Source organism: Garra rufa, chromosome 25 (genome assembly GCF_049309525.1).
Source record: "Garra rufa chromosome 25, GarRuf1.0, whole genome shotgun sequence".
NCBI classification, from domain to species: domain Eukaryota; kingdom Metazoa; phylum Chordata; class Actinopteri; order Cypriniformes; family Cyprinidae; genus Garra; species Garra rufa.
Genome location: NC_133385.1, coordinates 33606109 through 33632266, shown reverse-complemented (window position 1 = coordinate 33632266; position 26158 = coordinate 33606109). Strand labels below are relative to the sequence as shown.

Here is a 26158-nt window from a genome sequence, read left to right as displayed (position 1 = left end):
GCTCTACAGGCAGTTATCTTGACCTCAGGACTTGGTTTTTGCTCTGATATGCATTTTCAGCTGTTAGACCTTTTCTGAGAGGTGTGTGCCTTTCTAAATCAGACTCATTCAAATGAATTTTGCCACAGTTTAACTCCACTCCAAGTGTAGTAACATCTAGAAGCAATATGAATGCTCCTGAGCTAACTTTGGAGTGTCCCAGAAAAGGGTATGAATACTTATGTAACGGGATCTTTTCAGTTTTTTATTTTTAATAAATTTGCACAAATGTTAAAAACCTATTTTTTGCTTTGCCATTATGGAGTAGGGAGTGTAGATTGGTGTGGGGAAAAAGTAATTTAAAGTAGTTTAACATAAGGCAGCAACATAACAAAATGTGAAAAAAATGAAGGGGTATGAATACTTTCGCAAGACACTGTACATACAATATGATAACATACAATATAAAACATATTACAACCTTTGCACCGCTTTTGAATCTCTGTTAGCCATATGAACTATGTTTCAGAAAATGGTTTGTATTTATATTTTACTGGTTTAACTTTTGCTAAACAAAGCATATATTTCAAAAAAAAATTGAACAGAATCAAAGAACATAATGCTTCAAGATATTGAGAAATATTAATTTTTTTATTGTTTTTATTCTCAGCTGCAATGGACATCATAGAACCGATCCTAGCCATCGCAGAAAAGCTGTACGGCCTGTGTGAGGAGGTGAAGGCCAACAAGAAGCGCTGTAAGCGTTTGGCTCACCGCGTGCACACTTTGGCTGAGCTGGTGAAAGCTGTGAAGGTTCAAGGCTTTGGGACTGAGCCCAAACAGGTTATAAATGGGCTTGAAAATCTGAAACTCACTCTGGAGTCAGCTGAGAAGGTAGTGAAGAAATACACTTCCATCAGTTATTTGAAACGCATTGCCAAAGCGTATAACATCGGCGAGGAGTTCAGCGGCCTGAATGAGAGGCTGAACGATGCAGCTCAAGTGCTTTCTCTAGCGCTTCAGGTCGAGCACAGAGCCAGTATAGAGAAAGTGTTTCAGGAAGCAACGCGGCGGCGGGAAGATGAAGAGGACAGGCAGACTGACTCTCTGGAACTTCGGGATTGTAAGTTGTATGGATTTTAAGTAAAACTAGATAAAAAAAGTTTGTAAAAAACTAGATAAAAAAGTTTGTCAAGACAAATTTTAAGTTGGCTTAAGAAAGCCGGACCAGAAAGTTTGAAAGTCTGAAATAGTTTGAAGTTTAAAGTAATTAAGCTTAAAGTTGCTAGCATGTTAACCATGTTGTTAGCATTATTTTATCACGATTAGCATGTTACTAACATGTTTTAACATCATGTTCCAGTTGCTAGCATGATTCTATCATGATTAGCATGTTTTCAGCATATTGTTAACATGATTAACAAATTACTAGAATGTTACTAACATGTTGTTAGCATGTTACTTGCATGATTAGCAAGTTATTAGCATGATTCTAGCATGTTATTAGCACGTTTCTATCATGATTAGCAAGTTGCTACTATGTTGTTAGCATGATTAGCAAGTTTCTAGCATGATTTAACATCATGTTCCAGTTGCTAGCATGATTCTAGCATGATTAGCATGTTACTAACATATTGTTAACATGATTAACAAATTACTAGCATGTTATTAATATGTTGTTAGCATGTTACTTACATGATTAGCAAGTTATTAGCATGATTCTAGCATGTTATTAGCACTCTTCTATCATGATTAGCAAGTTGCAAAGTTGCAAGCATTTTGTTAGCATTATTAACAAATTGCCAGCTTGTTTCTAACATGATTAACATGTCATTAGCATGTTGCTAGCATGATTAACAAGTTACTAGCATGTTGCTAGTATGATTGACAAGTTAATAACAGGTTTCTAGCATGATTAACATGTTACTAATATGTTGTTAGCATAATTAGCATGTTGTTAGTATGATTAGCATGTTACTAGCATATTGTTAACATGGATACAACCTTAAGACCAGGGCTCTGTCCTCCAAAAGCAAAGCGCAGTAACTACACATTTGGTCAAAATTGAGTAAAGGCTTAAAATGGACTTTGTGACAACGGTTTTGTCTTTTGGCAAAGTCTCCTGGTTCAATTTTGTCCAGCTGGTGTAAAAACTTTAAAGGCATTTTTCTCCGTTTCAGTGTTGGCGTAGTTACTGCACTTTCCCTTTGGAGGGCTGTCCAAACCTGTTCCTGGAGGGCCACTGTCCAGTTTAGCTCCAACCCTAATTAAACACACCTGAACAAGATAAACAAAGTCTTCAGACTCACTAGAAACATCCAGGAAAGTGAAACTGAACTGGTTGGAGCTAAACTCTACAAGACGTTTGCCATCCAAAAGCAGGATTGGACATCCCTGATTTACAGTGTTTTTACAGAGTATACATTTGTCTCCTATAGTGCTCCAGTCTTTAGCCCAGGAGAGCAAAGAAACGAACACGTTAGTTGATGCCGTCCATCAGACAGTTGACCAAACTCAAAAAGATGTGCTGGACATTAAAGAAATCCTGGAATCATGTAAGTACAGGGAAGTGGCCCAATGAAAATCAAGTGTCCATAAAAAAAGAAAAATATTTTTAGAAACCGAGTTCTTAGAAATACTGCTTGTATTCATGTTGGTTTCATTTAAAAAAAAAAAAAAACTTTAAAAAAGTTTAAAATGCATTGGTGTTATTTATTTTAATTTAATGTCATGTGGTGTAACCATCAAGTAAAAAGTATTAACATATATATTTTTTAACACTCTTAAAAATCATTACAGCCCTGCACCTTGAAAAATAAATTAATCTGAATAATTTGCTGATTCACAAAAATTGAACAAAATTCATTTAATAGCTGAATAAATTTAATGATACTGAGTAAAAAATTCCATCATGTACAATTTTTTAACAAAATTATCATTTTTCAAATTATATTTAGATTTTAGCTTTAATGAACTTATCACAATAAAAAAGCAGGCAAATATTAAAGATTTCAGCTTTAATAATAATATTTTATTTATAGGCGTTTTTCATGGTTCCCTTTCAAGCAAAAATAAATTACAAACAGGTTACAATTGCATTAAAATACAGGCTCAATAAGGTTACAAAAAGGTGAGTTTTGAGGTGAGATTTAAAATGAGCAGAAGATTATTACTTTTGCGAATATCAAGAGTAAGATAATTCCATAAACAAGGGGCAGTATAACTAAAAGTTCTAGATGCTCTGGTTGGTCAGGCAAATAAGTGGTAAGACAAGATAAATGGAGATTGAAGATCTGAGAGAGTGTGAAAGGGTTTAAATATAAAGAAGATCAGTAAGGCATGGAGGAATGAGATTATTAATAGCCTTGAATGAATAGTAAGAAGAAGAATTTTAAAACTGATACAATACTTTACTGGAAGCATGTGCAATCGCTGAGGAAATGGGGAAATGTGTTTGACAGAAGGAGTTCAAGAAAGAACACAAGCCAAGTGAGGTTTAAAAGGGAGACCAGAGATGAGAGAGTTACAGCAATCAATACATAGAGCAACCAGTGCATGGATAAGGATTACAGTACTATTCATTCAATGCAAGAGAGGGATGGATATGTTTAAGGATGACACCCAGGCCTGGTTTCATAGACAGGGCTTAGTCTGAGCCCGAATTAGGCAATAGTTCAATTAGGTTCAATTTAAGTAATTTGTATAAAAGTGCCTTTGAAACAAATATATATTTTAAGATCAGTCAGTGCAAGTTTCTTTCAGCTGAAACAGCTCAGACTTACATTTTAGTCTAAGACTAGGCTTAAGTCTTGTTTGTGAAACTGGGGGCCAGTCTCTTAACCTGCAGGGATGGAAAATAGTAGAATTAACAATAACCACAGAAAGACAAATTAGATTTTGTTAGAATAGATGTTGTGCCTACAAGGAGGACTTTGAAAATTGCCTTCCTAAAAATATGACCAACTTGTCTCAAAACACCTGCCTGGAAGTTTCTAGCATGCCTAATAAGACCTTCATTAGCTGATTTAGGTGTGTTTAATTGGGGTTTGAGCTTTTTAGGGAGTTTGGACACCCCTGGCCAAGAGGAAGTAAGTAGATAATGAAAAAAAGAGGGCCCAAAACAGAACCCTGGTGAACACCAGTGGTAACTTTAGATTGTTTTGATCTGAAATGTTTAAGTTGGATGAACTGAGTATAACCAGAGAGGTATGATCTAAAGCAAGATTTTGTGTGGGGGGATTGGTTGTGCATGCATGTAATCCCAAGGAAAATCTAGCCAAGAAAGGAAACCAAGGACTTAGAAGACAGACGGGTAACATCAGTGTAGCAATAAAAATTGACTTCCTAAAAATATGACCAAAAGCAGGGGTGTCCAAATTCAGCCCAGGACGGCGGGTGTCCTGCAGAGTTTACTAGCTCCAACTTACCTCAAAACACCTGCCTGGAAGTTTCTAGTATGCCTAATAAGACCTTCATTAGCTGATTTAGGTGTGTTTAAGTGGGGTTTGAGCTTTTCAGGGAGTCTGGACACCCCTGACCAAAAGGAAGTAAGTAGATAATGAAAAAAAGAGGGCCCAAAACAGAACCCTGGTGAACACCAGTGGTAACTTTAGATTGTTTTGATCTGAAATTTTTAAGTTGGATGAACTGAGTATAACCAGAGAGGTATGATCTAAAGCAAGATTTTGTGTGGGGGGATTGGTTGTGCATGCATGTAATCCCAAGGGAATCTAGCCTGTCAAGGAGTATATTATGCAAGATGGTATTGTTGGAAAGTAAGAAGCAATGACCAGGAGACTCTTGGGTATCTTCAGCAGAGTTCTTTTTTGGGAATGCGCTCCGTGATCAGTCATCAGTCATCGCAGTCATCAAAAGTCTAACTAAGGCAGTGAAACATTGTAATTTATATACTTTTAGGGGGCAGTGCTTAGAAATGGAAATGGGTGACGACCTTAAACAAAGCATGCAAATGAAGCATTCAGGTATAGCGACCTGTCCCATTTCACCAGTCCTAATCAAATCATCATAATCACTCATAGAGTGGCTATTACAAACAAAAGGTGACAGTCTCAGTAATCTGTCTTAGTTGCCTTACAAAAAGAGAATAGGAACCGGCAGGAACCTCTTGCTGCAAACTTTGCTTGAGAGAATCATTTGTCTGATGTCATCATATTTACCATAAATGCTAAATACAATGTACTTTACCTTAGTTTTTCATGTGATGCTATGGCAGAACATAGGATCAGCATATCTTTAACAGATTCTAAAATTTGTAATCCCACAGTATCAAAAGGTTGCACTCAAAATCAAAAGGACAAGTATGGTTAATAAAGTCAGCAGTGATTTTAACATGGGCAGTTAAAATAATGTATTGTCCAAGAGGTGATCGAACACATTTTTCCAAAATTTTGGAAACAACTGAAAAATTAGATCGAAAGTTATCACAATTGGATGTAACAGCAGCTGGTTTCTGATTAGGAAAGTATCTTCTTAACAGTTAGTAGAGTAAAGAAAACAGAGTCTGGAGGCACAAAAGAAGTTATTTACAATAATTTTCAATTTTAGACTCAATATAAAAATCATAAAAGTATGGTGGAATGGTGGAATACATATTTGGTAGAAGAAAATCAGATGGTCATTCCTTTTTTAACACAGAATAGAGAGATTTAGAGTTTATTTTACTAATTACAAAAAGGATTTGGGGTACTCGGACTTGTACTCGGACTCCGGTCTCAAGTACAATTTTTAGCGGCCTCTGACTTGTCACGGACTTGGATGTATTTTGACTCAGACTTGACTCGGACTTGAGTTTTCGGACTCGGGAATTATTGCCAGGGACTCGATGCATTATTACAAAAGTGACATTCAGTATTGGCACGTGTTTAAAAGTCTTGCCAGAACTTGGAAGCCTGCTGGTTTCTTTGCATACACACACCCAAAGCGTGCTCACTAAAAGCGCCTCTCAGTCAGCGTGCAAATGCTGAATTAAGTTTCTTATGCATGTTATTGCTACACACTTGCATGAAAAGTAATGTCAAAATGCACCGTCTTGGAGAGTATTCATGCAAATGCAGTTGGTTTTGACTTGAGTGAATTTGAACAGTTGGGAGAAATACAGATGTGTCAAAATATATGATCTGTGCGTCCGGTCTTAAAGCGACAGCAGCGTAAAACTGCTGCAGCAGACTGCGTCATATTACATTTCCCTATTTTATCTCACAATTCAGAAATTTTCTTAATGTTGTTTATATGTTGCATTTCGGACTTTATAACTCAATTTAACTCAACAGTAGCAAGTTTGTCAGTTCTGAGGGGAAAAATGCCAGAAGTGTGGGATATAAACTCATGATTTTGAGCTGAGGGGAAAAGGGAGAATGTCTTTTCTTATCAGAATTGTAAGATATAATCTCGGAAATGTGAAAAATAAAGTCAGAATTTTGAAATATAAACTCAAATTTAATTTTAACTATAATTTTTCACATTCTAAAAGCTGTTTCACTGAAATATGTCACAATACAAAAGCTATAACTTTTGTTACATGACTGAAGCAGGACACTAATTATGAGATGAGAATTATGAGAAATCAAAATGGCAATATGCAATAGAGGTTTGCTTTTGTTACATTTAAATTGGCATTGCCATATTCTAGTTGTAAAGGTTAAAACTAGGTTAAGATACTGACAAACAGTAGTGTTTAGTTGGGCTCGGACTCGACCCATTTGGACTCGGACTCGACTTGGACTCGGATGGTTAAAGACTCGGACTCGACTCAGACTTACCTTAGGTGGACTCAAACCCAACACTAACTTTCAAACTGCAAAGGAATGGGTAAATGAATTCAAATACTTTTTAATGTCAAAGAAATATACATAAACACATAAACAAATAAGCTTTTTCATCAAATCTGACATTTTCTGTCGCAGTAACCTAGCTTAGAGGAAGATGGAAATCATCTTTGTGGAAGTTTTTCCAATGGTTAATGTATAATACAAGGCTTCTTCACCTTGCAAATGGTTGTCAACAGCAAAAAATGCTACGAAATGTGTGACATGCTGAAGCAAAAAAAAAAAAATGCTTTTGGAATCAGCACCCCAAAATTAGTAAGAAACAAAAGTCATGAATGAACATAGTCATTAATTTATTATTAAATATCACTTGATAAATATCAATCTATTTTTCAGGGAGTTGCACCACATGACATTTTACTTACTTTTAATTTTTTGATTTAACCTTCTGCCATAAATAGGACAAAATTTCTGACTTATCAACCCTGACTGCATGGGTCTCTCTGATAGGATTTCCATTTTTTTTTCTTCTTATTTGTTGTACCACATGATTGATTTAAATGTTTGACGTTGGTTTTTAAATAGTAAAATTAAAGAGATAATAAAAGGTCACTTTTTTAAAGAATGTCTATAGTAATGAGGCTTCGATGAAGTGTGAAGTCATTTTTAGTTTAGCATTTTTGAACGGTGTCTTAACTGAACAGTTTTATTTGTCATTGGTTCCCAGTGAAAAAACCCCAACTTCATCTGACAGACATTAGAGAGATTAAACCAGAAGAACTGTCCTACAGTTTTCCTATTAAACCCCTTATGAAGTGCAGCCATTCTGAGCTTTACAAAGGGACGTACAACAAGTTCACTGTGGCTATCAAGAGATACTCATGTCAGCTGTGCACCAGCCCCAGGTAGATGATAACATTAATTGTGGTCAAATGTTAGATTTTATTCTGAGTGAATCCAGTCTACATACCAGTCATTTTCATGACTTCATTAAATAATAGTTTCCTTGTTGCATACTCTCTAGGGACCTGAGAAGTATTTTTAACAAGGAGGTGGAGACCATGAAGCGCTTTGAGTCGCCCAATATCTTAAGAATGTTTGGGATCTGTGTTGAAAATGAAAACGGTGTGCCAATCACAAATCACTAAGCAATGAATAACCATCATGTTTGAACTTTACTTGAGGTAAACATGCATCTAATTGTCATTGTGTCTTTCTCATACAGGACCAAATCCAAGTTACCTTATAGTCATGGAATACTGTGAGAAGGGGAGTCTTCGAGAAGTTCTGGACAGTAACTGCAATCTTCCCTGGGAGAGAAAGACTCAGATGTGTCTGGATGCAGCGCAGGGACTCTACAGGTCCAAATCTAGCTTTACTGTCATAAGAAAACCAACATACTGTTATTTATACTCTTTGCATTTAACTATAGCAAAGGTATATTTGTCATCACAGTCTCATTTTTTTTTTTGCAAAGTACAGGCTGCATCAGTCAGAGGAGAAGTTTAAAGTGCATGGCTCCATCAAAAGCTGTAGTTTTTTAGTGGCCACTGGCTACAGAGTGAAGGTAATGGGTATTCACTTTCGCAATATCAACATCATTTAACTAATCATTTAACATGTTTTTGTAGTTCCCAAATCTCAAACATACCAATTTAACAGCTGGATGTCAGGGTCAGAAATTAACGAGGGCTTGTGGCAAAAATGCCACTAAAATGAACTGAAAGGACAAAAAGGTCAAAAAGTGTCCCTGCACAATTAAACAACACATTATGGCTGTGAAAATGAAAAGTGTGTAAATGAAAAGTGTCATTTCGCAGAATTACATTTAGATTCACTCACACTGCATTGGATTGCTTTATCACACTGTTTTGTGCAGCGTTGAGCTGTATAACCACTCAAACGCGTTTCTGTTGAATTTAAGGGGAGACACTGCAGGCAAAAACGCTGTTTTTTCATGCACCCATCAATTTTGAGATTTTGGACTTTATGGTTTTTCATACTGTTTTTTCAGACTATTGCAAAGAAAACATCCAAACAACACTGTTAAGTGTTTCTTTTATAGCACTATATCTATGTGTGTCAATAGATTTCAATTACAATGCGTATTTTTAAAGGCCTTTTTCTCAAAATGAGTTTTTTCTCCTACACTGAGCCATAAATCGCCACTTCAGTAACACTTACACACACCAAACTTTACATTTGTATTCATGTCTATAACCTGAAGGTTTTTACAGAGGGATTTGTTCATATATAATTAGCTTGATTTTATACATTTTATTCCCCCCAAAATGGTAAAAAAATATAGTGTTTCCTGTAAGTTTTTTCCAAATTATGTCATGACGAAATGAGGGCTCAATCCCAATTCTACCCCTTACCCCTACACTTAGCCCTTCCCCTCCGTTTGGCGCGTTCACGTGAAGGGGTAGGGGTGTCTCATTTCTCTTTTGGTTGGAGGGGTAGGGGTAAGGGGAAGGGCCAGATAGCCCTCCAAACGAAGATTTTTCAGGACCTCACTTCAAACGAAGGGCTAAGAGAAATTTCCAACATGGCTGCTCACTCGAGCAAGCAGACTCGTAAATATAAGTAATTTTTGTCTTTAATAAGGATTTTGATGACAATGTTTCATTATATGTATATTACCTTCAATCTTGTGTTTGTGTTTATGGTGTTGTTTTGTAAATAAACGTTTGCAAAAAAATCGCTTAAGTTTGCTAGCAGATAGCACTGATTGCACGATATTACAAAATATATTTTTATGTCATATACACTTGACTGCATGTTAGAAACATGAAAGACCAGTGGCACGGCAATTTGCAACGGTGGTGTAGTGGAGGGTGTACGCAGGTATACGGTGTATACATACTTCCACTTTTTAAATCCCCTCTGATGCGCATTATTCAGTAGTGTCCTGCATTCGCCAAAATCATGGCAGTCCACCACATCCAGTCATGTGAATAAATGTAAATATTCGCTAAAAACACCCAATAAAGGCAGTGATGATGCAGTCAGGACCGTGGAGCCGGCTTGCTTTGAAATGTATTTGATGATTGCGCCTAATGCACCTGCGCCCGCTAAGTCTACTGCACCAGTAATCTAAATCAGTACATAATAATAAAAACGAAAACGAACGCGTTCAAAGAGAAAGTTGAAAACGAAATTCACAAATGAAGCATATACTTCTCCAGGCAGCACTACACTGATTAGCAATTTGCCGCGCATGTGATAATGCGTTGTTTGTTTTGCTTACGGCCACATGTGAATGAACGGTGCGTACACCGTACATTTGTACTTTTTGCAACATGACAACATTTTGAAATCTTGGAATGAGTGATAAACATCTGCGCATGTCCTCTGACGTAACATTAGGAACTAGCGACAACCTATGATGACGTATAACAGTGTTGTAGTGGTGTCCCATTTCTTAGGGGAAATATTTTAGCCCTTCCCCTTTACACTTTGTTTCAAGGGACAAGGGGAAGGGGCGAGGGGTAGGCGAAGGGGTAGAAAATAGAATTGGGATTGGGCCGAGATACCCAAATTACCCAAAAAACTTTTGACTCTAATATGTCTAAAAAAATAAACAACACTTTTGAAATTGACTTCATCCAGCGCATTACTTTTTCATTTACAAGAAAATATTGCTAGAGTTCGTTTATCAAATAAGTAACGCCAGTTACTTTGTTTTCACTACATTACATTTAGTCATTTAGCAGATGCATTAAATATATTTTATTTTCTTTATACATGAGAAGATATAAGTATATATTTCGGTTACTAAACCAAATTTGTTTAACAGATAATGAAAGAAAAATAAATTAAAAAAACTGGAAAGTTTTTATGTTTTATGTTGTGGTTTCATCTTAATGTTCTTTTGTATGTTTCGCAAGTTGGGAGGCTTTGAGTTAGCAAAAACAGAAACTTCTCTTCAGAAGAATAAATCCAAAAGGAGCAGTGCTTTACATTACAACTCTCCACAGCTGCTTCAGAATATCAACTATCCATACGACAAGGCATGTGAGATCTACAGGTACGCGATCCAACTCAAATATCATATGCACACATCTTATTGAAATAAAGGATGGTTGCTGACTATACATGCTCTTTTTTAGTTTTGGTATTGTCTTGTGGGAAATTGCAACACGAGATATTCCTTTCAAAGGTGTGTATCTCCAACACTATTGCATTTGCTCTGAATTTCACTTAAATGTTCATTAAATACATGATATACTTTTTCTGTGTGTTTTTAGACTGTACAAACAAGCAGCTCTCCCAAAAAGTGTGTGTCGAGAAGGACATGGAGCCACTTCCACCAGACTGCCCTAAAAAGCTAAAAGAGCTCATCAATGCTTGTCGATCATTTGAGCCCTTCCAACGACCAACGGCAGGAGGTAAGACCCTGACACACAGGTGAAGTGTGTCATCACATTTTCTTCTGTGGTTAGAAATGAGTTACACATTACATTACACAAACATTACTTTTGGGAACTAGTGAAAAAGCAACTTCTCTTTATACGGTTGTCACATAATCACATTGTGTAGTCCAATGCAAGCATAGCTGATGTCATTATTTTGCAAACAGCTAAAAATGTGGCATAATTTAATTTCATTGATACTTCAGATGCTACAGTATTATGTGGTTCTCATTCTATGTGCAGCAACTATAATAATCTCTTGTTACATCCTTTTCTTTGTGCTATGTAGGGGCCATGGCAATTAGTTTGAATCACCAGAATTAAGTAAAACTGGCCCATTGACAGTGTGAAGCCAAGATTCTTGGCATTATGTCTGGGTGAGATTATTGTGTTTGCTGCGAAATGAGAATAAAAGCGGTCCGAATACAGAGCCTTGTGGAACACCAAAAGTATTACCTCTGCCCCTTTACTTTTTTGTAATATTTTTATTATATGTGCGACCCTGGACCACAAAACCAGTCTTAAGTAGCACAGGTATAACATGTTCCATGAAGATGTTTTATAAATGCCCTACTGTAAATACACTATATTGCCAAAAGTATTGGAACACTCCCTTCTAATGAAAAGGTTTGACTATTTTAGTAATTTCCACAAGTACAAATCTTAAAGGTGCCATAGAATGCATTGAGAGAATATTTTAAATTGCTCTCTGATATCTACATAGAAGGTATATGGCATAGGAAAGGGCAAAAAATCTCCAGAAATGGTTTTACAGGTCCATTTACAACCCTAGGATTTGCCCCTAGAATGAAACAGTCTGTTTTTGCCTTATTTGGAAGCTTCATGAATATTAATGAGCTCTGCTCTGATTGGCTGTTTCACAGAGCTGCTCGTCTCAATAGCTCACAATAAGGATAATTCACATAATTAGGAGCTCTCGCTGCTTTTAATATGCGGTTTGTTGAATCTGCAGTTTTGAATCGCGGACATTTTAGTCTGATTACTGTGATGCATGTGCTCTGTGTAACGTTATAATGCAGAGACACAAGTACTTACCACACAAGTTGAGCTGCTCATCAGTGATTCTTTTATAGCAACAGTTTGGACACAACCCTTTTCTATTCTAACATGACAATGCCTCTGTGGATAAAGCAAGGTTTAAAAAGAAATGATTGATTCAGTCAGTGTGGAAGAACAAAACTGGTGCAACCGTGATGGAAATACAATTTTTTAAATACATAAATTATGCTTCCATCTTTGTTGCCATGTTTGGAATGGCCTTTTTCTGTTCTAAAGAAGGGGGTGTCCCAATACTTTTGTCCATATAGTGTATGTACAAGTCATTGGTGTTTGGTGGTGAGTTTTCGGCTCAATGTATTTTTGGCTATTGTTAAAAATATACCTGTGCTACTTAGACTGTTTTTTTGGTCCAGGGTCACATATATAATAAAAATACAAAAAAGAAAAGGGGCAGAGGTAAAACTACTGGTGTTCCACAACGCTCTGTATCCGGACCGCTTTTATTCTCCATTTGCAGCAAACACAATCATCTCTTCCAGACATAATGCCAAGAATATTGGCATCGCACTGTCAATGGACCAGTTTTACTTATTTCTGGTGATTCAAACTAATTGCCATGGCCCCTACATAGCACAAAGAAAAGGAGTTGCGGCAAATAGAATGAGGACCACCTAATACTGTAGCATCTGAAGTGTCAATGAAATTAAAACAGCGTCTTAATTAATTTTGTTAAATTAACAAAACATCAAATGCTTAATCAGCATTAATGGCTACAAATAATTGCTAACAGATGAACAATGAAACTGGAGGGGGAAAAAACAGGAAGGGAAAATGATGACATATAACCTGACCTTTAAAAATACATCAAAGTTCAACAAATGTCTTGCACCTACATAAACCTTTGGTGGGATAATTCAAGAAAGGACAAGCAGGTTATAAGGAGCCCAGTAAAGGCATAATCTCACAGTTAATCTTTACTCTATACTCACAAAACAAAAAAGTGACATTATAAACAAAATTTGACAAATAGATCAGGTGAATATGTGTCCAAGAACATATGAACTATAATTTTTGGTGACACTCTGGGTGGAACCCAGCGCCGGGTTAAATATGGCCAAACCCAGCGAGAAAGTTGTTTTTTTTCTTATTGCTTAAAAATCACAATATTTCTTGCTTAAAAATGAACTCAAAATAGATTAGAAATTAATGAAAAAATGAACATTTAGTAATATGCTAAATACTTAATAATGAATTAATCAACATTTTTTAAATTGCTTATTAAAGGAGTAGTTCACTTTCAGAACAAAAATGAACACATAATGCACTCACCCCCTTGTCATGTCTTTCTTTCGTCAGTCGTAAGGAAATTATTTTTTTTGAGGAAAACATTTCAGGATTTCTCTCCATATAGTGGACTTCTATGGAGTTTTAACTTCCAAAATGCAGCTTCAAAGGGCTCTAAACGATCACAGCCAAGGAAAAAAAAAGGTCTTATCTAGCAAGACGATTTATTTTCTAAAAGAAATTACAATTTATATACTTTTTTCTCTCAAATGCTCATCTTGTCTAGCTCTGGGTGTAATGTTTCACTAGATAAGACCCTACTTTCTTGGCTGGGATCATTTCGAGCCCTTTGAAGCTGCATTTTGGAAGTTCAAACTCGGGGGCACCATAGAAGTCCATTATATGGTGAGAAATCCTGAAATGTTTTCCTCAAAAAAACATAATTTCCATACAACTGAAGAAAGAAAGACATGAACATCTTGGATGACAAGGGGGTGAGTCACTGTAAAAAAAAAAGCCGTAAAATTTACAGGAAAACCCTGGCAGCTGTGGTTACCAGGGTTTTACTGTAAAAAATACAATAGCAATGTTTTACATTTTACGGTTTTCACTTAAATATACAGGGAAATACCGTAATTTCTGATTTTTTTTAAATTGATATAATGGTGATGTACCAACCTTTTGAAGTACTGAAATCTGTTTTGTACCTTTGCAATACACTGAAAACCACCAAAAGCAGGTGGTGATGATAACATCACATGATCAACCAAAGCCCATTACAAGGAGATTTTAAATAATAGAATATATAGAAGGTGCACAGTGTCATTCACACAAACACTAAACACCATCATGGTAACACACATAAAACTGATTTAAGGCAAAAAAAACATTAATTTAACAGCATTATATGTAACATATAATCCTAATGTACAAAACTGGCAAGAAAAATCTAAGAAGAAAAAGTTATTTCCACAAAAAACATCGAATAAAAAAAAAGAAACGTTTACGGTTTACAGTTTACGGTTATTCACTGTAAATTTTACCTTATTTTTCCTTTCAAAAAATGGTATACTGCCGTAAAATTACATGCAATGTCCAACACCGTATATACACCGTATATAGAAGGGGAACTTACCATTAACCATATCACAGGTTTTTATCGTAGCATTTTTACAGTTTTTTACCGTTAAATTCACGGTCATTTTTTACAGTCTGTACATTTTTGTTCTGAAAGTGAACTACTCTTTTAATAAATGTTTTCCTTTTCATTATTGCTGATGCCTCTAGTAATTTGGGTTTCATTTTAAGCCAGAAATATAGTCACTTTTAATCAATAGTTGAGTTAAATAAAACTACACAGAAAGTTTGGTCAACCGCTGGGCCAAAACAACCCAATAACTGAGTTTGTCCATATTTCATCCAGTGCTGGGTTGTTTTCAACCCAGCATGTTTTAGGGCACAAAAAGGTCTTATTTTTAGTGATTTATTTTATTTCTTTATGTATTTATTTGTTTAATTTAGCATTGGTTGACAAGCTCCTTACAATGGTGGAAGAGGATTGATGGAGCACCTCTGCATCCTTAACCGTGGCTGCTGGCAAAGTGTCCATATCAGATTCTGCTGGTGCAATCTATTAACATCTACCTGAGGAATATTCCAGAACACAGGATGAACTTAGTGTCACATAATCCCTGAACTCTTGGTTGGTTAACCCAAACCTTGCTTACTTGGGGCATGTGGTGCATATATTATTAATCTTATTGTGAATGATTTATCCATGTACATGTAATTTCTTTTCTTTTTTCTTTTTTTTTTTTTTGACCATGTAATTTTCAGTCAAAATGTCGTGAATGAACTTAACTGTGAAACAACACATTGATGTGTGTCAAACTTTTCCAGTCATTCTCCACCTTGTTTTTACAATGTATTGCAAGCATGTTTTTAGAGCTGCCTCTATTCAATCAACAACCAATTGTTAGAATCATGTGTCTGCCTACATTATGGCCGTGAAAAGTGTTTTTTTTTTTTTTTTTGCCATTTTGATTTCACCTTTACAATAATATGAGATGTGTCATATGTATATGAGTTAAATAAGTTAAAAATTTACAATTTAATTGCTTTTAGTATTCGTAAGGTAAAAAATACATTGATTTGCTATTATACTTTATAATACAGTATTACTAATCTGTGCCATGAAAAATGTCTCACCAAAATTGTCTGGGGTTTTTTTCTCTAGAAATTACTGTTAACCTTGTGGTTATGTAACTTTATGAATAAAGTTACTACTGACAGTAAAAATGACAGAAAAATAAGATACATTTAAGTGATGCATTTGCGTTGTAAGAGTTTTAGTTAAGTGATGTAAGATATTTCATCAGGTGACAATCATGTAAAAAAAGTGGTTGAATGGTTAAATCTATTATTACTTTATTAATTAACAGATATATTTATACATTTATTTACATACAGCTGTGGTCAAAAGTTTACATCTCCCTTTCAGAATCTGCAAAATGTTATTTTACCAAAATAAGAGGGATCATACAAAATGCATGTTATTGTTTATTATAGTACTGACCTGAATATTTAATATAATAAGATATTTCACATAAAATATGTTTACATATAGTCCACAAGAGAAAATAATAGCTGATTTTATAAAATAATTACCCCGTTCATAAGTTTACATACACTTGATTGATCGTTTTTTATTTGTTTGTTTTTTGTTTTTGTTTTTTGTTATGGTTGTTTATGAGTCCTGAACAATTAAACTTCCCTGCTGATCTTCAAGAAAAATCCTTCAAGACCCTCAAATTATTTGGTTTTCCAGCATTTTTTGTGTATTTAAACCCTTTCCAACAATGACTGTATGCTTTTGAGATCCATCTTTTCACACTGAGGACAACTGAGGGACTCATATGCAACTATTACAGAAGGTTCAAACACTCACTGATGCTCCAGAAGGAAAAACAATGCATTAAGACTTAACTTTACTAAATTAAAACATTATGATATTTAGGCAAAATAAGAAAAATGTTCAAAAAATTTCACTCTCACTCTTTCACTTCACTCTTAATGCATCGTTTTTTCCTTCCGGAGCATCCCTTGTTATTTTGGTAAAATAATGAACATTTTGCAGATTCTGCAAGGGTGATGTAAACTTTTGACCTCAATTGTATATATAAAATGCTTATTAATAATGTTTGCCCATAACAGTCCATCTTTGAAGCTCTTAAGGGACTAATGGAGGTTATACAATTCAGAATAGGAAATGTATTCTAATTACATTCTGATTTTTTTCTGTCAAACATTATGATCAAAGTTCATATTTAATACTCAAGCACAAGTTTAACTTTCGCATTGTGAAATGTGTTGAAGCACAAGTGAAATATCACCAGTGACTGAAATACCATTAACAGTAAAGGCAAAATTCTACACATGAAATGTCCATAAATTCGGGGGGAAAGTTGTTTTATTATATACTGTAATTATTATTAAAGCAATATTTGGTGCAAAAAAAAAATCTAAATACTGAGAAAATCACCTTTAAAGTTGTTCAAATGAAGTTCTTAGCAATGCATATTACTAATCCCAAATTAAGTTTTGATACATTTATGCTAGGAAAATTAGAAAATATCTTCATGGAACATGATCTTTACATCATATCCTAATGATTTTTGACATAAAAGCAAAAATCGATAATTTTGACCTATACAACGTATTTTTGGCTATTGCTACAAATATACCCCAGCAACTTAAGACTTAAGTTTAAGTTTTGTGGTCCAGGGTCACATATGTTATTTAGAAGTAATATATTTTCTTTAAATATGTGCCTCAGGTGTGGAATGTTTGCAGCCTTTTTGGACTGATCATCATATTTCGAATTAATTATGAGCAATAAAATGGTCAAAGTAATCACTGTTGTTTGGTAAGGGCATTCGAAACTATTTATTACAATTTAGTTTTAGCAGAATCGTGTATCTCCATGGACTACAAATCCCACTTAGCCCCGTATCCAGGAAGTAGCTCCCGTTGCTAAGCAAACTTACCCGCTGTGTGGGGCAGAATATTGCAGTGTTTACTCTCAGAAGGTAAGACATTTAATTACAGATCAGATCATATAACTCTATGAAGATACGAAGCAAATATAGAGCTTGACTAGTTACAAATTCAAGTTTTTTCCTTAAAGGTGCTGTAAGCACGTTGTGAAACATAATACATAACGTTAACTTTACATATTTATTTTAGGGCAGGTGCGATAAAGGTTACAAATGTCGAGTGCATCATCGATAAAGAAGAGACCAGGCACAGCTCTCTCCATCGTGAATGAGTTTAGTGGATCTGGTTTATTAAACCCCAAACCTATAGCTGATGCTGATCCTGAAGAGCTGAGGATCGATCAGAGTCTTTCACCTGAGAAACTGGTACGAGCTCATGATACATGTACAGTGTAAAAACGTTACTTTACATCAGAAATAAAGAGCAACAAAAGTGAAAAAACACCTGTAGCTTGTTTTTATATTTTCAGAAAATTATTTCTGGATCGGACGATTTACAAGAAGTGACTTCACTGGAGATGTGCGTTGACACGCGACAGGACACGCTAGATAACTTCGGTCAGATTTATTGAAATAACTGTTTGTTAGTTTATTTTGGTAAGAATTTGCTGGAGTCAAATGTTAACTTGTCATTAAACTTCAACCTTCACATTGTGAGATACAGTAATGGTCCAAATGTGATTTGAAGTGACTTTGGATTATGACTGAGAGAGTAAGAATAAACACAAATAAACACCATCTGTGAAATCTGATGAATATTTGTGTTTTTGTCTTGTTTTCTCACAGGAATCTACTTGCCCAAACTTACTCAGATGAAAATGAACAACAGTTTGATCTTATCTGTGCGGTAAGACCTCCGTTTACCAACAATAGATACTTTATTACATCCATAAAGGAACAGTTCACCCCAAAACGAAAAGGTGTGATCCATTACTCACCATTAAACCCTGTATGTCTTCAATTTGTGGACCACAACAGAAGATATTTAGCAGATTATTAATGCTGCTGGTTTCCATACAGTGAAAGTAAATGGAGACTTGGATGTCAAGATTTAAAATGACCAAAAAAACAAATGTAGTCCATACGAATTCATAAAAGCCAAAGTAGGCAAGTGCCAATGTAGACAGCTTGTGTTACAAGCCCTCATCCTAAAATACCATGAACAAATAGAATGTATAAAAGAATCTTCTTCGCAAAAGATAAGCATGCATTGAAATATGTGACCCTGGAGGACAAAACCATAATGGTCAGTTTTTTTTTAATTGAGATTTATACATCATCTGAAAGCTAAATAAATGAGCTTTCCATTTATGTATTATTTATTAGGACAACATTTGGCTGAGATACAACTATTTGAAAATCTGGAATCTGAGGGTGCAAAAAAATTGCCTTTAAAGTTGTCCAAATGGAGTTCTTAAAAATACATATTACTATTCAAAAATTAAGTTTTGATATATTTACAGTAGGAAATTTACAAAATATCTTCATGGAACATGATCTTGTCACGATGCAGGCAGGAACACACAAACAACGACGTAAATAAAAGACGTATATTTAATAAATCCAACAGAATACAGGCAGACACAGGAACACCAGGGGAAAACATCCATATAACATTAAAGACCGACAAGAATACAGGGGAAAACACACACCTTAAATAGACAGACTAATTACAAACACAGGTGCAGACAATAAGGGAGAAACCAAAAACACTCAGAACTGCGGGGGAAAATGGGAAAAACCAACAAGAAAGTCCGGGGGTGTGACAGATCTCTACTTAAAGGATTAGTTCACTTTCAGAACAACAATTCACCGATAATTTACTCACCCCCTTGTCATCCAAGATGTTTATGTCTTTTTTTCTTCAGTCATCAAGAAATAGTTTTTTGAGATAAACATTTCTCCATTTAATGGACTTAAATGGTGCTTCAAAATGTGAACCTCCAAAATGCAGTTTAAATGCGGCTTCAAAGGGCTGTAAATGATCCCAGCCCACGAAAGAAGGGTCTTGTCTACCGAAACGATCGACCATTTTCTCAGAAAAATATTTTTAATATACCTTTTAAGCACTGAAACTCGTCTAGCAGGGGCAATGAAGGCTTATTATTCTCAGTATTTCCTCAGGGATCTCGGAACTGGTCTTTCCCACCTGCAGGTCTTATATCTGGCTCGATGTGGTCTGACCGACCTGGAGGGGATTTCTGCTCTTTCTTCTTTAAAGGTATCAAAAAACAATGAAAACAAGCCGTTTTAATAGCAGAAAGTATTTTAAAATCCAACAAATTATACTATATCTCATGAACTACAGTATGTTTGTTTGTTCATTGAATAAAGCGAAAGAGTCATAAATGCTGATGTTTTGCTCAGGAGCTGTATGTGGCCTTCAACAGCATCTCAGACCTGAGTCCAATCAGTTTGCTGGAAGATCTGGAGCTGCTGGATCTAGAGGTGAACGAGGTTGATGATCTGGCTCAGTTGTGGTTTTTGGGCCGTTGTGTGAAGCTCAGGACACTTTCACTGGAAGGAAACCCTGTGTGCACCCGTCCCGCTCCAGGAGCCTCTGAGGTACATGAAGAATCATCTTTCTCCTTCTGTTGTGTTTCTCATTTTCCAGATTCCTCACATTCCTTTGTGCTGCAGGTCTCAGACTACAACTACAGGTCTGCGGTGCGTGATCTGATCCCTCAGCTGATCTTCCTCGATGACGTTCCTGTTGAAGAGGACAATCCTCAACGCTGCAGAACTTCACTGCAGGACTGGACTCTTCTCAGAGAATCCATCAAAGAGGCTTCAGTCAGTGACGGCCTGGAGCTCACAGATACAGACACAGGTAAAGACAAACAGCAGCTTCTGAAGACTGTTTCAGCAGCACTCCATGTGTTTAAGAACCAGTCTCTCCATCAGAAGAGAGATGTGTCAGTGTGAGCGGCGTCAGACCTGCTTCAGCCCCGTCTGGACATCTGAGAATCTCCTCCAGGAGTGTCTCCAGCCGTCCAGACAGCGGCAGACCTCTCACTTCCTGCACCGGATCGAGACCAGGATCCAGCGGCTCCGACATCGCCGTCCTGAACCACGAGGCCAGTGATCTGACCAACGGTAAAACAACTGCACTCAAGCTGATAGAGACACAGTTTAAATTCCTGCATGAGAAGCCATTCTGACACTTTGAGCTGCGTGAGCTACAGAAATAAAAACAAAATCACAATGTGGCTTAATGTGATTTTGGATATGAAGCAATTAAGAAAGCTATAAATATTAGTATTATGATTTTACTATAAAAAAAAAACAATTATTTTTATATTTTAATAAATACTATTTTTTACAATAAAACATTACAGTAGTAATATTTCTTTAGTTTAATGTTTTATTTACAAATAATGATAATTTATTAAGTATTAATAATAATACATTTATAATATGATACTAGTATTTATTGTTTTGTTTAATGTTTTTATTAAGTAATAATAATAATAATAATAACACTAATTAATTAATTATTAAAAACATTACACAAAATGAGAACTATTACTATTATGATATTATTAACTTAATAATAATAATTATTATTATTATTATTATTAGTAGTAGTAGTAGTAGTATATTACTAAATAAAAATAAAAAGCATTAAACAAAAATATTGCTGCAACATTGATGCTTTTAATAATAATTATTATTTTGTAATTAGTATTACAATAGTAACATTTCTTATTTTATTCAATAGTTTTAATTAGTAATAATAATACTAATAATATTACTAATAAGAAGAATAACAATATTAATTATTATTGTTATCGTTTTATATGACTAAAATCAGTTTATTATTATTATTAAAAACATTACACAAAATGAGAACTATTACTATTGTGATACTATCAATTTAATAATAATAATAATTATTATTATTATTAAATACATAAAAAAATTAAAAATAAATATTACTACTGTTTTTAATAATTAAAATTGTTTTAATTAACATTTCATATTTTGTTCAATGTTTTTATTTTGTAGTAATAACACTAATAATAATATTACAAATAAGAAGAATAAAAATATGAATTATGTTTTTATTAATAAAATAAATGTATTATTGTTATTATTAGTATTAGTATTAGACAAACTGCAGCCCTACAAACACAGCAAACATGTAGTTAATGTTAAGTTTATGAATAAATTAGTATAAATTAGTTTTAAAGTAATGTTTCTTATTTGGTTTAATATTTGTATTAATTTTAATATTATATATTATGTTATTTTTAATAAAAATAACGATTATTAGGATATTTTAAATAACAGTTATTGTTATAAGTTATAATACATACATTTATATTACTACTACTATTTGTTATTATTATTATTATTATTATTATTATTATTATTGTTAGTAATAATAATACTATATCTTAAATGGCAGCTGTAATTTTCAGCAGAAAAATCGAATAAATTTTTTTAACACAAATTGTGCAGCCCTATTGACACTCACAAACTTTTAAACATGATTTTGTATTTATGCTACAATCGCTACAGTATTAAGTATAATATCACATTTATTGGTGTCCGCTGTGTGTTGGGAAGTAATATGTGTACGGTGACGTTTGCACAGGTGTTGGTCGAGTTCTCTGTGGGAATCCTCTACAGGCTGCTCGAGCACGAAGACAGAAAATAAAGGTGAATCTCATCAAACTGATCCATATACTGAACACCAATATAATTATGTATGTGTATTATATATCACCCCATGAAAAAAATATTTCTGTCTATCCAGCTCCAAAACTGTGTCTCTCAAACCCGGTCCAGCACTCGACTCAGCAGTTTCATTCCCGAACACACGTATGATCATGAAGAGCCCAGCAGTCGGGATCACAGAGATGTTTTTACTGAACTCAGAAGATGGAGGATTGAACACAACAAGTACTGAACCTCCTCACACACACACACACACACACACACACACACACACACACACTCTTCCTGTTAAAATGTGCTGTACTTCTGACAGACATCTGTCGGTTATTGAGACGGAGCGGCAGCCGCAGGTGATGAAGATCCACCACAGCGATGATGAAGATGAAGATGAAGGCAGTCACAGCCATAGTTTCAGCAGTGAAGACATCACTAGAGACACAAGCTCTCCTGATTCGTCCTTTCAGTCTCGCTCAGCAGGTGCGTCAGGTTATTTCTCTCGTATAGAAATGACGCTCATGAGTCTCTTCATCATGTGCTTGTTTCTGACAGAATCTCCAGAGATGTTGAGACTCAGCTCTTCATCAGGCTGTTCGATGTCTCCCTCTCCTCCACCCAGAGCAGCAGCAGCTCCCCCTGCTGGCCGGAGGATCACACAGATCCGCACTCGGAGACTCAGAGCTCATAATGCAGACGGCAGTAAAGCGAGAGCATCGGAGGAGACTCATGGGACCGAGAGCATCATGAGATTCATCCACAAACCTCACAGGCCCTCCACTAGTCCTGCTCAATGGTGTGGCCAATCATTCCTGTTAAATCTGATTTTGGGTGATCTATTACTTTAACAAACGCATTTCTGACGACAGTTTATTCTCCTAATTCAGGTCAGAAGCGACTGAGAATCATCAACACACAGACATCCAACATAAACCAATAATACGCTCTGAAAAACTGACACCTAGACATCCACAAACAGCCAGAGCTGCACTGCAGAGACTTCCAGACCGGAAACACCCGTCTGAAGTGATGCATTGTGGGTCTGAATAGATAAATGCATCCTTACTGCAGGTTTACACACTTTAGAAACACTTTTCAGTCTGAATCACTAGGGGGCGCCATCTACATTATGATACCTGCTGTATGTCTCTGCTTTATTTCAGAAGTATTCCAGGTGTGATTGACAGGAGAGTCTCAGTCCACAGATGTCATGTGATCACTGATACAGACTGACGTTTATGTCAGATGACTGTGATTGTGAACTCTGTTCTTCAGCAGCGCAGCTTCATCTCTGGCAGATTGCTACATGTCTGTTCTTGCAGGTTCAGTGTTTGCAGACGCAGGTGCAGGACTGTTATTCCACGTCTCTGAAAGAGTTTCCACAGATGACTCAGATAGCAGTGTTGTTATGACAAACACCACAGCATTTATCTGTTCAGAATCTCCACAGGCTCTGAGTCTTTGAACAATTTTGACAGAATTTCTAAACGAGACTTTTAATGCAGATTCATGTATATATTGCTAAGATTTGGAAAATGGAGGATGGAAAATTGTTAATAAAGGCAAATGGGGAATGAAAAACAATCTTTCTTTTAGCTTACATGGGGTTTTAGGTTTATCAACAACTAATATTTAAAAATTATGTAATCTGGAATGTCATATATTATAACAAAGAAATAACATACACTACTGTTTAAATGTTTAGGGCCAGAAAATTGATTGATTGGTTGATTAAATTAATGATTCTATTCAGCATTTAAAATTTATATATTTATTTATACAATGTATGCATTTATAATCGTACAAAGTAGCCTACTTTTATTTAAAATAAATATTTTTTAACTAAGAGAATACTGAAAAAGACTATTCAACATTGATAATAATAAGCAATGTTTCTTGAGCAGCAAATCATATTAGAATGATTTCTGAAGGATCATGTGACACTGAAGACTAGAGTAATGATGCTGAAACTTCAGCTTTACATAACACAAATAAATATTTTTGATATATTTAAATAGAAAACAGCTCTTTTCAACTGTAATACATTTTTTCACAATACTGTTTGTACTGTGGTTTTGAATAATGCAGCCTTAGTGAGCACAAGAGACTTTAATAAACATAAAGACAGACCCCAACCCCAAGGTAGTTAGACTATATTTTTTATATATTTTTATTTATTTATTCAGCAATTTTATATATAATTGCACTACAGAAATATACAAAAATACATATATATCTGTAATGAAATGAACAATAAATTCTAGTAAAAGTCACAAAAACAATGACCGCAAATTGCACACAAATAAGAGAAAATTAATGCTAAAGTCTATTTATTGTTCCATATTTTTTAGATGTATAATTGTTGATAATTATGCCCCCATACACAGATGATATCCTCCTTTATTCTAGATATTTAATGATGCATTATAGTCACTTTTCAGCATATTAAATCAACACAATCTTGCTCATCAATACAGAGCTCCATAGACATTCTCTTGTCTATGAGAAACTCCATCCATAGACATCCACTGATTTCTGAAAGATGAAAACAGAAAACATTATTAGCATCTGAGTTTTGCACATTAGTTGGTAAATTAATCAAATCTCTAGTGATGATGGACCTCCATCGGGCATATACTGTAAAAAAAAAAATTAAACAACCAACTTTCAGGCTCTTATATGTTTGTTTACTCAACTCAGCTGTTTCCATTTCTGTTTCTGTCACAGTGTTTTACAGATAGATAGGCAAAGTCAGTATTGTGTATTGTTTAATTCTTTGGATCATCTTTTACCATTGAATCAAACACCAACATGAGTTTATCAACTATCCCCACTAGTATTCCTGAAAGTGCAGTGCAGTCCTCATCTCCTGAGCTCTCAGATGAGCTCACCGCTGCCCTCGCCGCAGGGCAGTAGTGGGCAATAATGGAAGTTTCTTCTCCATTATCTGAAGAGCCAGAGTTCAGTGGTGGGGAACAATGGAGGCAGGAGAAACTTCTTGCCCCACATCCCTGGTCTTCAGTGATGAATATGAGAAGGCTGATTCCCTGCACTCTGGCTTCCCAGATGAAACACTGAAGACCAAGGAGCCGTGGAGACAGAAGAAGACACAGGATGCACCCGTGCCTCCCAGGTCCCAACAGGGAGCACCTGTGCCTGCCTATACCAAGAAGAGGGACCACGCCTCATCTCTGGTCTTTAGTGATGCATCTAAGAAGGCCCAGCCTTCTTGGATGCAACTATGAAGACCACAGAGCACCAGAGGGAGTGGAGACAGAAAAAGCCTCAGGGACCAACTGTGCCCACTAAGTCCGAGAAGTCTGAGTGTGGGGACAGCATTTCCACTAAGCAGAAGAAGCAACGGCATGGGAAGTGGAGGCAGAAGAAGCCTCAGGTAGCACCTGAGCCTGCCAGGTCTCTAAAGGGAGCACCTGTGAGCACTGGCTCTCAACGAAGAGGAAAGCTCAGGATCTGCTAAAGGCCGCTTCTGAACTAGGAGCACCTGTGCCTGCCAGGTCCCCACAGAGAGCACCAGTGCCTATGGTGTCTCCTCAAGCTACACCCATGGTCACCAAATCTCTACAGAGAGAAACTGTGCCTGCACCAAAGATGCTGAAGATCCCTGAGCACCTGAGGCAGGACCTGTTGCCGCAGAAGCCTCAGGCCTCTTCTGTTCAAGGAGCGCCTATGCCCAACAAGACCCAAGAGAGGCAAAGGCCCAAGGTAGCTGAGCCACTGAGGCAGCAACTGCTGCAGGTGTCGCCTCTTCTGTGAAAGGGAGCACCTGTTCCCCAAAAGACCCCAGAGAGGCAAAGGCCTTGAATGCCTGAGCCACTAAGGCAGGCACTCTTGCAGCTCTCAGCTCGAGCCTCTTCTCAGAAGGGAGCATCTGTGCCCCAAAAGACTCTGGAGAGTCAAAGGGCCTAAGATGTCTGAGCCACTG

At 35.9% G+C, this 26158-nt stretch overlaps 2 protein-coding genes across 2 annotated transcripts; both read left to right on the top strand.

The window, feature by feature from the left end:
• The first annotated feature begins 654 nt into the window (after positions 1-654).
• Positions 655-15679, top strand: LOC141302059 (mixed lineage kinase domain-like protein). The gene is made up of 10 exons (XM_073832255.1): positions 655-1102; positions 2418-2534; positions 7492-7669; positions 7789-7889; positions 7990-8125; positions 8247-8331; positions 10655-10794; positions 10877-10926; positions 11015-11155; positions 15005-15679. Exons 1-10 carry the CDS (start codon positions 655-657, stop codon positions 15043-15045), a joined length of 1437 nt encoding a protein of 478 aa, XP_073688356.1. The 3' UTR covers positions 15046-15679.
• Positions 15680-17751: 2072 nt separating this feature from the next.
• On the top strand, positions 17752-23698 carry LOC141301095 (leucine-rich repeat-containing protein 56-like). The gene is given in 12 exon segments (XM_073831348.1): positions 17752-17904; positions 18009-18096; positions 18325-18385; positions 19663-19759; positions 19906-20103; positions 20179-20368; positions 20443-20634; positions 22139-22203; positions 22301-22446; positions 22535-22698; positions 22771-23011; positions 23085-23698. Coding segments are annotated over 12 exon segments (1776 nt in total). The 3' UTR covers positions 23266-23698.
• Positions 23699-26158: the final 2460 nt, after the last annotated feature.